Below are 14,837 nucleotides of genomic sequence, written 5' to 3' on the forward strand. Positions count from 1 at the left end.
GTAAGCATGTCCTTTTCAGAGCCTCTTATCAGAGCAGCTTGCTTTGGCCGGTAAGCTTCGTGTCCATAGTCCTCCATCTCTCTAGAGCAAAGCTTCATTTTGACTGGTGTACTTAAAGTCCTGGCATAACCTATTATCATTTGAGTGATTTCCATGGATAGATGGCAGTAGGTGCCTCTGAAGGAAGGATATGGCTGAAGAACCATGCCTGGCACAAAAGGGGAAGTTCTGTAGTGATAAGTGTAGTCTGTATTTTTTGTATCTCCATATATATTTTACCTCCACAAAACTACTGTTCTTTAAAGGAATAATGTTTCTAGTCTTAAAAATGTCATCTTATTACAAGTAAATACTCGTAATAATTTCATGTGTAATTAAATCTGAACTTTATTATTGGTTGTCATAATCCTGACAATTGAACAGAATTTTAGATATTTCATTACTGTTCTAGAATGATTAGGAACTGGGAGAAGTTATGCTGAAATTGAATATTTTTTGTTAATTACCTATAAAGTTTCTTCCAGTTCTTTTCCACTTGAATAATACAAACAGTAAGAACTGCTATAAGTAAAAAGTGGAGACTTCCAAGTCAGTTCTTTAAATTATTCTTCCAGGTTGCCAACAAGTGATGGCAGTGCATCTAAAGGAAAACAGCAAACCAGCGAACCTGTGCATATTTTAAAGAGATCTTTTGCCAGAACTGTCTCAGTGGTGAGTATTATCAAAAATCTTCTGTGTTCCCTGCAACTTCATTCATACTTGGAAAACAGGAAGATATAAATGTGGAAATAACTAATGATATTTTTGTGTCTGCTTTATCAAGCAGAAGTTAGTTAAACTGAAATATATATGTATCTTATATCTCAATTTTGTATATTTATACCATTGTCTTTTTTTAACTTTTCCTGAATATTTCAGATGTTAACTTAAGCTTTGTATTGACCTGAGGGTAAGAGCCTAGAAATACACTTGTTTTACAAGGTTGAGCCTACTTAGATTTGGGGGTTCATACTTGCTGGTTGTAGTCAGTGTACAAGCCTTACTCCCTGCCAATCAATTAATATTAGCATGTGGTTTTGAGCTTTGAGGGAGCTTTACTATATTCTGTCTTCCATGGCTTTTAAATTACTGTCATTGGTGAGATTTGTCTTCCTCTTGGATGCATTCCAGTGTACACTGAGGATCAGATAGCATTCAATTTAACTTCCATATGCTGAGGAAAAGAGTATTAATAGGCACAGTGAACTGCAACTATTAATAGAAGATAATCTGCAGTTCTTCACATACAAGGAGGTTAGTCAAATAGTGAGAAATACTGCATTAATTGAAATGCAGTATTAGCATGCAGGACAAGGCAAATTCAAGCGCTGTGTTTTTTAAAGTATGGTCCCTTGCTTATGTGTTACAAGCAATGATTTTTTTCAGTTCCATCCTGGTTTATATTTTATACTGTATTACAGTACTGTCGGTATTCTCCACAGATAGTTATATTATTGAAGTTAGTGCTTCCATATGGCCACACAGAGTCCAGTTTTCTTATCACCCTTGCTTTCATTTATGTATTCTCTGTTTCTTCAGTATTTTCTAATTATCAGAATTACCTTCTGTTCAGGTTTCTTTTACAAATATATTATCTACATGATTTGCATTTTTAGTAATAATTTTATTGGCACAATAATAGATACTCTTAATATATGTTTGCTTAAAAAAATGCACTAAGCTATGAATTCTTACTACTTTTAATTCTTCATATTACATCCTTCCTCTTCACTAGTTTACTGCTGTTATCCCTCATGGTCTGACTTGGGATAAGAGGAGAGTTTTGGCTTTCTGAAGCATTAGATATTTTATAATTAACTTTTGAACAATTAACTTGATTGCTGCAGCTTGAAATACTTGAAAGTATTCAATACCAAATACTTGTAGTTTGCCTTCTGAGGTACAACTTTATGAAACTATCAACCATACTTAATAATACTAGAAAACAGTTTTTGGAAGAACAAAACTTTTTAAGTCCTTGAGTTTTTGTGGACTATCATGTGCTTCTGTTGAACTTTCAAGTACTGTATATGTGATATAGTTCCCATGACCCTGCAAATGCTAACTGTTTATAAAGACAAAGAGACAGGCCTGATAAGTCTTTGCGGCTATGACAAAAATACATTGTTAAAAGTGAGTATTACACTATTCATATGTAGACGAAGCAAGTAGAATATATTGAAGAATCTCTATTACAGGTGAATACAAACAATTGCTAGATCTTAAATAACTGGGAGACTTCCACACACAAATAACATACATAACAGATATGATATAAATTGCTTTTAGTATGCTATTAACAGTGCAACCTTCCCTACACTGGCAGTGCTCTTTATTCTCAAGCAGAGAGGATTTGTGTGTTGTACAGTACATGTGTAGAGACATAAATATGTTTCCATAATAAACATGGATATAAATGCTATTTGCTTCTCATCTTACACTGATGCTGAAAATTCAGGTTTTGTTTTTAACACAAAATCTGTCTTTTCTGTTTTTCATAACCTGAGTAGGAATGCTTTGAATCTTTATTGAGCATTCTTCACTGGAGCTGGACAACACTGGTGCTGGGAGTTGAAGAACTTCGGGGACTTAAAGGATTCCAATACACTGCTACTCTTTTGGATTTAGAAAGGTTGCGTTTTGTGGGCACTTGCTGCCTGAGATTGCTGAGGGTCTACACCTGTGAAATATATCCAATATCAGGTATTCTTTAAACCACAACATCCTCTTAATTTGCCTGTTTCATATTTATCAGCAAATAATCTACAGAAGGTTCAAAATTTGATGTAAGTATTCATGTAGGGTATGTTATCAGCTGAAATTGCCTGTACAGATGGTTTTATTGGAGCAATTAAGAGACTTGCTGTCAGAAATGGGACACTTGCAATAATCTGCATAATTAAGCATCCAACACCAGATGTTTACACTAACTTTTGTATATTTAAAAGTTAATTTCTTTTTTGGCTTGACAGTTGAGGTTTTTTTGGGCTATTTCGGGCTTTGGGTTTTTTTAGTGGTTTTTTGTTTGTTTGTTTTTGTACTTAGTAGTTGCTTTGCTGGTGAGCACAATTTGAATTTGAGGGCAGTATCTGTTTTTCATGCCTGTAGGTTAACAGTGCTTATGTAAGACCAAGTGGGATGGGGCTTTGAGCAATCTGGCCTAGAGGAAGGTGTCCCTGCCTGTGGGACACCGTTCTGTGATTCTGAAAGACCGAAAAATTGGAAGTTTCTGATGTTCAGGTTTCTGTGATGTAGTTTAACACCCTTCATTGTTTTCCTTCTGAAATTAGTTTCACTGAATATAGCTTTATCAGTGTTGCTAAATTCTAGTTGGTTTATCTGCATGTAAAGTGTACATTTTAGTGTGAAAATGTTTCGTTTATTTTACTTCTAATGCTCCTCTTTGTCTAACCTTCTAGCTACAGCTAAGGCAGTGGTAGAAGAAACGAGCAAATTAGCAGATTGCATTGGAAAAACAAGGACCTTGCTGAGAAAAATTTTATCTGAAGGAGTTGATCATTGCATGGTGAAGCTGGACAATGATCCACAAGGATACCTCAGTCAGCCTCTCACTCTTTTAGAAGCTGTTCTTCAGGAATGTCATAACACATTCACAGCTTGTTTTCATTCATTTTATCCAACACCAGCTCTCCAGTGGGCATGTCTTTGTGACTTGTTGAATTGTTTGGACCAGGTACATTAAAATGGCATAAATAAATACTACAGCTTAGCTTTCCCTTTAGTATACAGAGAAGCCAAGCAGTATTTAAAGCCTTTTTTTTTTTTCAGTGTTTGTTCTAGTTTGCAGTTCAAATTCTGTTGTATACAAGTTCAACAGGAGCTTAGGAACTTCTGTCTCCATTAGCAGTAAAATTCTCTCTGGGACACTGAAGAAAATTTGTGGTGCTGGTAACTGTTTTCACCTGCTTTTTCGGTGTTGAGACCATGCCTTGTATGTGATTACTCTTGCTGCATGTTGCTTAGGAGCATACATGTGGCATTTTTTATACACATTACTAATAGTTGAATAATTTCTCATTGCTAAGTGTTAACAATAGTGTTCTGATACAGCAAGGTATATGAGAAGCTGACAGTATTATTCTGCAATCAACAACTTTTATGTTTTCAGTGTCTTGCTTAGTGTGAATGGACAGTCCTTGTTCAAACAGTGTAGTTGCTTGCTTGCGTTGATTCAAGTGAGATGTAAACAATTTCCTTTCCAATTTGTATGGAAATTAATTTAACATAAAAATTCAATGAAGAATCAGTTCTTTAATACATTATTCTAATTAAATTATTTAAAATACATGCTTTGTATACAAAGGGTGTCATAATTTCAAAAGTAATTTTAAATTGGTTTATTATTTTAAAACATGTCAACCAGCAAATTTTAATTACTCCAATTTGAAAGATGTCAGTGGAAGCTCATGAGAGAAGATACTGTAAAATTAACAGGAAAGCTATCAGTATATGAAATGCTTTCTCTAAATTATTCTTATGATTGAACTGGAAAGTTCGTTTCAAAAGTAGTTTCTTCATCATTTATTTGGAATGCAATGGTACCATTCTATTAATGTCTGTTTATGTTTTTAGGACATCCAGGAAGCAAACTTCAAAACCTCCAGTAGCCGGCTTCTTGCTGCAGTTATGTCTGCTCTCTGCCATACTTCAGTAAAGCTGACCTCTATCTTTCCAATTGCTTATGATGGAGAGGCATTGCTGCGTTCAATGGTTAAACAAGTCAGCACTGAGAATGACTCTGCTCTGGCCCATCGTTTTCCTCTTCTGGTTGCACACATGGAAAAACTTAGTCAGGTTAGGATATATTCTAAAAATTTAATGACTTGTTTTACTTTGCAACAAAACCCAGTTATGTAAGCCGAAGTTTTAGCTTTATAAGGATGTAGTTGAATTTGTCTGAGCTTTTTTTTTTTTTCTAGAAATCCTGTTTTAGAAACCTATTATTTTGTCCAAATTTCATCTTTTGGAAGTACTCCAGTTATTTCTTGTTTGGAGAATGTCTGAGCATATTGAATTGGTAGCAATACAGTTTGGAGTTGCTTTCCATTGCAGAGTGTTTTCTGCAACAATTTTTAGCTCTTTTCATAGTCACAAGAATTAACATATGGGTAGATTCATTGTTTTTAGGAAGAGTCAACACATCTTTGGTAATAGAGTCATGTCTCAAATTGGATTTTTTAAAGGAGTCAGCAAGCAGGTAGACAAAAGAAGGCCAGTTCATATAGTTCTATCAAAGGTTATTAAACCTTTGGGCTCCCAAATGTCATAGTATTGCAGTTCTATTATTTCAGAATAGATTTACAGGAATAAAAGGGTAAAGAAGATAATAAAAGGTATGGGACTACTAAATAGTATTCTTTACTTTGGGAGACAAGAGGGGTAAGATCTTACAAAATTATAAGTTATTCATGAAAGGTAAATATTCCTTATTGGGAATGACTGTCAGTATGGGTAAATGTTTCAAAAAAATACTGGGTGTTATAGCTAGGTAGAAGATAACAGTAGATGCCTAAGCTTAGAATTTTTTCATAGTCTTCAGTAAAGAACAGTTGTTTTTATAATCATCCCACCATAGGTTTTATTCTACCTGTTTGCATAGAAGAGTCTCATTGCTAACATCAAAGCCAAAAGCTTCTGAGTTTATTTTGAGACACTGGGGAGGACATTGACATGAAGAATTCTATAGAATCATAGAATAGGGTTGGAAAGGACCTTAAGATCATCAGTTTCTAACCCCCCGCCATGGGCAGGGACACCTCACACTAAACCATGTCACCCAAGGCTCTGTCCATCCTGGCCTTGAACACTGCCAGGGATGGAGCATTCACAACTTCCCTGAGCAACCCATTCCAGTGCCTCACCACCCTTACAGTAAAGAACTTCTTCCTTATATCCAATCTAAACTTTTAAGTTTTAACCCGTTACCCCTTGTCCTGTCACTACAGTCCCTAATGAAGAGTCCCTTCCCAGCATCCTTGCAGGCCCTCTTCAGATACTGGAAGGCTGCTGTGAGGTCTCCATGCAGCTTTCTCTTGTCCAGGCTGGACAGCCCAACTTTCTCAACCTCTCTTCATAGGGGAGGTGCTCCAGTCCCCTGATCATCCTCGTGGCCCTTCTCTGGACTTGTTCCAACAGTTCCATGTCCTTTTTATGTTGAGGACACCAGAGCCTTACACAGTACTCCAAGTGAGGTCTCACAAGAGCAAAGGTAGCTATTTATTTGTTGACAAAGAAATAGGTTCTCTAATAGCTTTGAGAATTAATTCTTTTTTTTACCCTCTAGGCAATTTCATGTTTTTAAGAGATCACTGATTTCTCAGTTGTCTGACGCATATAATATGTGAAAATCAATGTTTTGTTTTGTTTAAAGAACGTTGTAAGTATGATGTAATTTGTCATTTTTCTCTTCATAATGCAGAGTGAAGAAAATGTTTCAGGGATGACAAGCTTTCGGGAAGTGCTGGAAAAGATGTTGGTCATTGTTGTTCTACCAGTACGGAACAGCCTTAGAAGAGAAAATGAACTTTTCTCTTCACATCTGGTTTCTAATACCTGTGGGTTGCTTGCTAGTATTGTGAGTGAGCTCACAGCATCAGCATTAGGATCTGAGGTAAAGATTCTATGAAATCATGACTAGAAGTCTTTCAGGACAAGTATATTATGAATGTGATACACACTGTGACAGAAATTTTATAGCTGCTAATTCAGCCTATAAAATATATATTTAAATTCTTAAAAAAAAAAATAGAAATCGCATTCTTAACTATTCCTAATTTAATTCGCAGTTGCCAGAGATTACATTTTCTTTTTAGTCAGTATTGAATAGAAGCCCTATTAGTGGCATCTTCTATGTTTTGTCAGTTGACTTTTAAAATTTGCCCAGTTGAAAATCTCATAGTTTAGTTCACTTTATTAAAGTTAATGTTTAGCATGTAATTTTTTTCTGGTGCTTGCTTCTAACGTTGTACAGGTTGATGGGCTGAATTCTCTCCATTCTGTGAAGTCCACGCCAAACCGATTCACTAAAACAAGTCAGGGAAGAAGCTGGAATACTGGAAATGGATCCCCTGATGCAATATGTTTCTCCGTCGATAAACCTGGTGTAGTTGTAGTAGGATTTTCTGTTTATGGTGGAGGAGGAATTCATGAATATGAGTTGGAAGTATTAGTTGATGATGTAAGTACTGCATTTGCAAAATCAGTTTGAACAGAAGTAACCTCAGAGTTTTTTGTAATATGTTTTAGAAAGTAAGACTATATTATTACATTACTTTACAGTCTAGCCAGTGAAACGGTACACTGGTAGTAGGGGTTTTTTGTTTGCCTGTGGTGGTGGTTTTTGTGATATTGCTAGCTACATACCATATCCAGTAGCCACCTTATAGATTATGATTATCCTGATTATAGATTATCCTTATTATGGTCTCAAAATCTTAATTTATGACAAATAATATTTGAAGTATAGTGGGTCTTTCACTTCCTGGAGCTAAACGTAAATTAGTATCAGCTGCCAAGAAAATTAAGAAATAAAGGGGACCAATTTAAAACAATATAAACCAACAGCTGAAGAAAGGGGTTGCTACTAACATGGTCAGGCTGTAGCTACAGGTGTTTTGTGTGGGTTCTCTTAGAAGTAGCATAAAACTGTATTGTGTGTTCTTGTAATAAAGAAAAACATCTGTTCTTTTACACCTCACCTGTTCAATTTAACTGATTGTTCTAACCTCTTCTAGAGGGCAAGCATAGGTTGCTATGGGAAATTAATAAAAATCCTTTGCTCAGTAATTTCCTTTTTAGCAGAAGGGCTTTACTTTTGATTCTGAACAGCTTTTTCAGCTTTGGTGTATTTGTAATGATGTATGTAACAATTTATGCAAGAAAACATGCACAATTGCATAAATATGTCATATATTTACATTATAAAAGTATTGTTTTTTTGAATCAGAGTGATCATACTGGAGATTCGACTCATTCACACAGATGGACATCTTTAGAGTTGGTTAAAGGAACTTACACCACAGATGATTCTCCCAGTGACATAGCTGAAATCAGACTTGACAAAGTTGTGCCACTGAAGGTAAATAAAAGAAGTGCACATCTATAGGTTTCATATGACTTCTCTAGATGACAAAAATCAGAATGTTCAACGTAACTTTGGGGGTTTGTGTATACATTTGCTCTTGACACGTTTGCTTTATCAAGTCTCTGGTTTACTCTAACTGAAAAGTTCAAATTCTTTTAAATTTTAACAGCAAACAGAAATTAAATCTCAATTTTAATAATAGTATAAGATAGATTGCAACTGCTTAGTAATTCCAGAATATTCTTGAATGTGCAACTTTTTTGCATGCAATTTGGTGGCTCACTTTCTTGGATACCTGGTCACTTTTCAAGTAATTAGGAGTAATATTTTACTAATGTTATGGCCCATTGTTGGGGAACAAAGAACAGCTTTGACTTTTGTTAAATGCTGGATCTTTCCCAGTTAATTTCATTCGTAGTGTTTTGAAGGACTTTTCAGGCTCTTCAGTATTAATATAAAATAATAGCTTTCACAATACCATGAAGTCTAACTTGTTGTATAATCAGTACTATTTTTTGCTCTCCTTTTTAAGGAAAATGTGAAATATGCAGTTCGCTTGAGGAATTATGGAAGCCGGACTGCCAACGGAGATGGAGGAATGACCACAGTTCAGTGTCCAGATGGTGTAACATTTACATTTAGTACATGTAGTCTGAGCAGTAATGGCACAAACCAAACACGAGGACAAATTCCACAGATTCTTTATTACAGGTTTGTGTGTTGTCATAATCCTTTTCTAAGAAAAGTAAATAAAACCATTGTAGTGCAATTATACCACATATGTTTTTGAGAAGTAACAGAAAGAAATACATCTAGAGTGTGTCTGAGGAAAGAGTTTCGTTAACAGTAGTACTGTGTTCTTCCTATGTAGTTTCAGACTTGACAGTTTTTGCAACAGCAGTTTTACTGGTGCTTCTTCCAGTCTTGTTTTAGATCCTCTTTTTTTTTTGACTTGGCAAATAATTTGATGGTTGACCTCTCTTATAAGGTCCATTGTCTACTGCTTTAAAGCTGTGGTATGGGGAACTGGTAAGATGCACCACTTCAATCTTGTATGTTTTTCTATAACCCATGAGATTTTTGAGAGCCTACTTGCTGGAATATATGTCTCTCTGATTTCATTTAGTTCCTTCCTCTGTTTCTAGAAAGGATTGCATTATGTAATGAAGCACGGTCTGTTTATGTAGGAACTGTCCAAAGTTGTAGGGAGAGAAATTGCAACAGCCTGAAAAAGATAAACTGAAACATCTGACTGTCCTGCAGGAAAGCTTTAATTTAATCTTTCAGGATAATAGTAGGAATTCACTTAAGGTAATGCTTTTGCAGAAAGCATTACTTTAATTTTTGATGTGCGTACGTACATTGATATGCATGAAGACATGATTTTCAAAATATGTCAGCACCTGAATATATGAATTACTACTATGTCTACAGAAAAAAAAAGGTGTCACATCTTTTTCTCAAATCTCAATTTTTGTCATAAAAGGCTAATCAACAGTAGGTCCAAGGAACAAAGGAGTAAGAAATAGTAATTTACTTTGCTATTTTATTATGTGTGAGATGTACATACCTAATAAAAGATGAAAAGATGCCGCAACAAGTGGCATATTTTGGACTAAATCACAATAACATGTTGCTCTTAAAGTGTTAAAGAAGATAAAATATGAAGAAATAAAATTCCCAACAAAACAGTAGTAGTGGGTCTATTTGAAGATAAAAGATAGTTCTGCACTTCTAAAACGTGAGATTGGCTGTACTCAAAGATCCATCCTGTCAGTAATAACAGTAATTGATTATGAAAGAATGGAATTGCAGTGGTGTATATCATACTTCTGTTGATTTGGTCTCCTTGAAGCTTGGACACCTATGTTTAGGGAATTCCCCCAGCATTTTGAGTAATTTTATTATGAAGATTCATAATTATGAAGTATCATATTATGTAAGAAGGAAGAAAAAAGACAAAACATTTATTCACACTCCTAGAATATATATGCTTTTATATAAGCAAAAGTGGAAATAAAGGAGAAATAACAATTACTTTGATTTCAGAAAAGGACAGAAAACTTCAGTAAATGGAAGCTTCAAGGCACTCTAACTTAAAAATAAGCTAACATATGGCAAAAAACCCACACTGAAGTGCTTTCTTCAGAACAGTCTCAGGTTTTTTTGTTTCAACTGTGATAAAATTCTGAGAAGCTTTTGAAGGACCATAATAGCAGAACTAAGAGCCGTTACAAAATAAATTAAGTTCTGTTTGGAAAATTTGCATACTGCTGCCTGTCTTTTGAAGTTTGCTTGGACAACAGAAACTTAAATATTACCTGATGTGTGACTATAGTCATGGACTTAGTTTGAGGATTCCCAGATTGATATATGATGATTTGAGGTTTTGGTTTGTTTGTAGGGAAGGAACAAATGTTCACTCAACTATTATAGAACACAGCTTGTAAGAGTCACACTTGATTTTTTAATTATTTTTTAAGGATGCTCTAATACAGGTAGAATTGCTGCTTATGCAAATGCCACAAAAGTTCATACCAAAAGGAGTGTGTTAACACAGTTCTGGTAATGGCAGAAATGCTTTAGAAGGATTTGTTGGAAACGAACCCAGTTAGAATTGTACCCACTCTCAGTCACTAATAAATTAAAAAGACTTGAGCAAAACTACAGCTCTAGGACACACTGACAAAAAAACAATGAAAAAAAAAAAAGCTTTTTTGTCAGAGTGGCTAATTTAAGTCATGGAGAAAGACAGGTATCCTTTTTGTGTACAGAACTGCTCCAAGTAAAGTTTTTGAGCATTCTGGCGTGCAAGCCCTGGGATCTTAATATTCTGGAATCGTATTGTGAAAGATCAGATTTTTTTTTTTTTGACAAACACAGGAAATCTACAAGACAATGGGAAGTTTTGTTTCATGTGTTGATTGAGAGGTTTTGGTTGTCTATGGCAAGGCTTAATCACTATCATATTGAAGGCTTAAACTAGTTTGCAATTATCATTTGACTGCTTTGAAAAAGTAATCAAACCAGATCTTCTGTATACCTTATTGAAATAATTTTATGGATAATGTTGTTTATGAGAACCTAATTTGACATAGAGTGGATTCCAAAGAAAAAAACCTGTTTGTTATGGATAAGTCTACGGTTGTATTTCAAAATCAAAATTAATCTTTAGAATATGGAAGGAGAATCTTTTCCCCAGTTATGTTACTGCAGAAGTATCTGTTGAAATAGTTGTACTCGTTTCTGTGATGCATTTAGTAGTATTCTGTTTTCATCAAGATGGGTGGTTGGGCTTGGAAGAGCACAGCAATTAATATATTTCTGTGCTCTGAAAGGCATCTAGTCAAAAGAAACAGTTCAGAAAAATGCTTTTGATATTTTCTGCCAAATGAAAAGATTGCAGAGGGCTAAAACTGAGGCATTGCCTCCAAATATCCTCTGTGGTTTCTTTGTTTCCTTTACTACTTCATCATAAATTGTTTTACTTATTCTATGCCAAAAATCAGTCAGGCACAGTTTTTTTTAATATGATTTTGTATTTTGTGAACTTACTTTAATCCACCATCCAGGAGTGAGTATGATGGAGATCTGCAATCACAGCTGTTGAACAAAGCTAATGAAGAAGATAAAAATTGTAGCCGGGCTCTTTCTGTCGTGAGTGCTGTTGTACGGGCAGCCAAGGACCTGTTGCACAGGGCTCTTGCTGTAGATGGTAAGGCTTTTGAAAATTGACTTTCAGAATTGGCTTTTCAAAGCTTCTTTCTTTGATAGCAAGAGATAATAGTAGAATCAGTTTTGTATCAGTGATACAAAAATGGTGATATCTCTCTTTGCTTTCCAAAGAATGTTTTTCTAACCTTTCATTGCTGTAGGTATCAAACTGTAACTTTCTAAGTCATTTAGTTACATTTGAGATATCATAGGCAGATACCTCCTATAATTTTTGCACATCAATTTAGCAAGTATCATATTAAAGCTGGTACGATTCTGTATTTGCAAAAGATACACAGTATACTAGATGATCTTTAAAGTCCCTTCCAATCCAAATCATTCTATGACTGTATGATACGCTGTGATGGATAAGTTCCAGATTTTGTTGCATGTTTTGCACATTGGTGGTAATCAGGAAAACTGGTCAATGTAGTGCATTTACAAGCACTTAATCATCCATTTTGAGAAATGTAGGCATTAGCCTTAAACCTGAATGTTTTTAAGCTATTGTCTTCAGCCATTTTATTCAAAATGTGCAGAATATTCTCTAGTGCTATAGAAATCGATTTGGAGGGCTGGGAAGAGCTTGTTGTGCTAGATTTTGTACCATAGAAAGTAAGTGCACAGCTTCACAAAATGGTAAAGAATGCAATAAAATTATGCTCTTAAGAGGAGAAAATTTTTAAGCAGAAAACTGTACATAATGACGTTTCTTTCAGGTGAAATTTGCAGGTTTAAAATTTGACAGGGCCTAGAATTAAAATAATTTGAAGTAAAAGCCAATGTAGAAGCGTGAAGTATAACTTACAGAAATCAAACTACAGAAATGTATTTTGAATCATGGTACATCTGTTAATAATACCTGCATTGTAATTATCTTTGTTTAGCTGAAGACATTCCAGAACTACTCAGCTCTTCCAGTCTGTTTTCAATGCTGCTTCCCCTCATAATAGCCTACATAGGACCAGTAGCAGCAGCTATTCCCAAGGTACGCTCCTCAAAAGAAATTACTGAAGAAATTAAAGAATGTTACACAAGGTTTACTCTGAAAATCTGAGCATCTTGATTTCTTATGATTTTATAAAGTAGTGGTTTATATTTGACCATGCGACTCATGAATTTTCCAGAGTCAAGAATTTTAGTAACATAATCAAGTTTTAAAAGTTACTTTTAAAAAACTTAAATTGAAGACATGATGAAATAAATATCTTAAGGAAGCAGAGGGAAAGATTATGGGCTTTAACAGTAGAAAAAGACAAGAAACTAGAAGGATCTGTATTTGTTACTCATTGATGAATATTGGTGCGATGAAATGTTTCTCATATTATGTAAATTCTTATCTTTACGGTAAACATCCAAAGCAGTGGTAGCCATTCCTTAAATTAAGATTATTTCTGTCAAATTTAGAGATGGGAAGATGTCAGCTATAAATAAAAAATAACCGTACTTTTCAGTGGCTTAGCATTCTTCCATGTGCCTAGTCTGGAGCACTCTTCAAATCTGTTACTAGATTTACAAGTAAACTTAGCTAGTAGACACTGTTGCCTTTTACTACTTTTTCGTTTACTGTGTGCTCTTTTTTTACTTCTCTTTAAAGTGTGAGAAAAGAGGAGTGGCTACGTAAGATCTAGCAGATTCATTTAATTAAATATAGTTTCAAAGTTAACTTGTTACTGTGATGAACTGTGTTTAGAACCAAGTGTTTTGCTTTAGAAGTGTTCTTTTCCTTTAAAATATCATGAAGATTACACAGAGTAATGCAGTGCTTAATGCTACCTGCATTAAAGTATGTTGAGTATTTGGAAAACAATATTAATGTCATTATAAAACAAAATATAACTGGACTATGACTTCAGTATGGTATTTGCTTTCTGTCAGCTCATGCTTATTGTTTGTTAGTGTTAACAGCTTTTTAGTTGAAGGTATCTTGCAGCTGTGTACAGATTTTTGTTTCAGCTTTGGCAAGTCTCCAAGAGGAGTAATTGGGATTAATGTAGTGATGCTTTTTCTGTCAGGATTGTGTAGATGCAGAACTGGAAAATGACTGAATGAATTGTAGTAGTAGTGATATTCTGAGAATATCCAAAACAACCATTGTAGAGAAATGTGTTTGTGAGTATTGTTTTTACCCAGTCGCAAGTAATACTTACTTGTGGTGTTTTGTTACAGGTTGCTGTTGAGGTCTTTGGCCTAGTACAACAGTTGCTTCCTTCTGTGGCAGTTCTGAATCAGAAATATGCTCCTCCAGCTTTTAACCCAAATCAGTCCACAGACAGCACTACCGGAAACCAACCAGAGCAAGGGCTTTCAGCTTGTACTACCTCCAATCATTATGCTGTTGTAGAAAGTGAGCATCCTTATAAACCTGCCTGTGTTACGCACTATAAGGTGAGCACCATTTCCAAGTGTTTATGCAGTTTCTTAAGAGATTTCGACATGTGGGTTTTGTTTTGTCAATGTTTGCTCTCTGAAAAATTGTTGCCATGGATGATAATTCATATTGTCTACTGTCAGAGACAGTTTTACATACAATTACTGTACTGCTTTCTGGAGAAAACTCCGTCCGGTAAGTATAATGGAAACTGGAGTGGAAACAAGTATAGTGTTGACCCCCTAATGCAGGTATCTAGGGTTAAAGTCTTAGATTTTGCTACTGTCATGTACAGTTTCTTTGCTCTAACTGTACAGACTGTAGAAGTTGGAAGTCTTTATGTACACATTATGTAATCATATCTCAGACTTTCTTACCTAATGATAAAAAAATGCTTTGTAAAAATACTTACTGTCAATTCAAATCAAATTAATTATAGTGTAGGGATCGCTATGCTGGCTGGTTTTGGTCTGCCAATTTTAATTTTTCATTAATTACTTTGACTTGGACTGTGACCTGGCATTGCAGAAGTCTCTGAAGTCTTTAAATGTGTTAAATCACTCTGAGTAGGATGCATTTCACCTTACATCCGTGACTATTGCAATAAAA

The 14,837-nt window shown here is 34.9% G+C and overlaps 1 protein-coding gene across 1 annotated transcript in view; it reads left to right on the forward strand.

Moving 5' to 3' along the window:
- Window positions 1-14,837, forward strand: part of MYCBP2 (MYC binding protein 2) — a 180,510-nt gene that overhangs the window by 87,549 nt on the left and 78,124 nt on the right. The window contains exons 30-40 of the mRNA XM_065678093.1: window positions 615-711; window positions 2,550-2,742; window positions 3,459-3,733; window positions 4,633-4,854; window positions 6,479-6,670; window positions 7,031-7,237; window positions 8,006-8,137; window positions 8,676-8,854; window positions 11,716-11,858; window positions 12,745-12,845; window positions 14,027-14,245. Coding sequence (XP_065534165.1) covers window positions 615-711; window positions 2,550-2,742; window positions 3,459-3,733; window positions 4,633-4,854; window positions 6,479-6,670; window positions 7,031-7,237; window positions 8,006-8,137; window positions 8,676-8,854; window positions 11,716-11,858; window positions 12,745-12,845; window positions 14,027-14,245 — 1,960 coding nt within the window. The remainder of the gene's footprint in view (window positions 1-614; window positions 712-2,549; window positions 2,743-3,458; window positions 3,734-4,632; window positions 4,855-6,478; window positions 6,671-7,030; window positions 7,238-8,005; window positions 8,138-8,675; window positions 8,855-11,715; window positions 11,859-12,744; window positions 12,846-14,026; window positions 14,246-14,837) is intronic.

Source organism: Lathamus discolor, chromosome 4 (genome assembly GCF_037157495.1).
Source record: "Lathamus discolor isolate bLatDis1 chromosome 4, bLatDis1.hap1, whole genome shotgun sequence".
Taxonomy (NCBI): domain Eukaryota; kingdom Metazoa; phylum Chordata; class Aves; order Psittaciformes; family Psittacidae; genus Lathamus; species Lathamus discolor.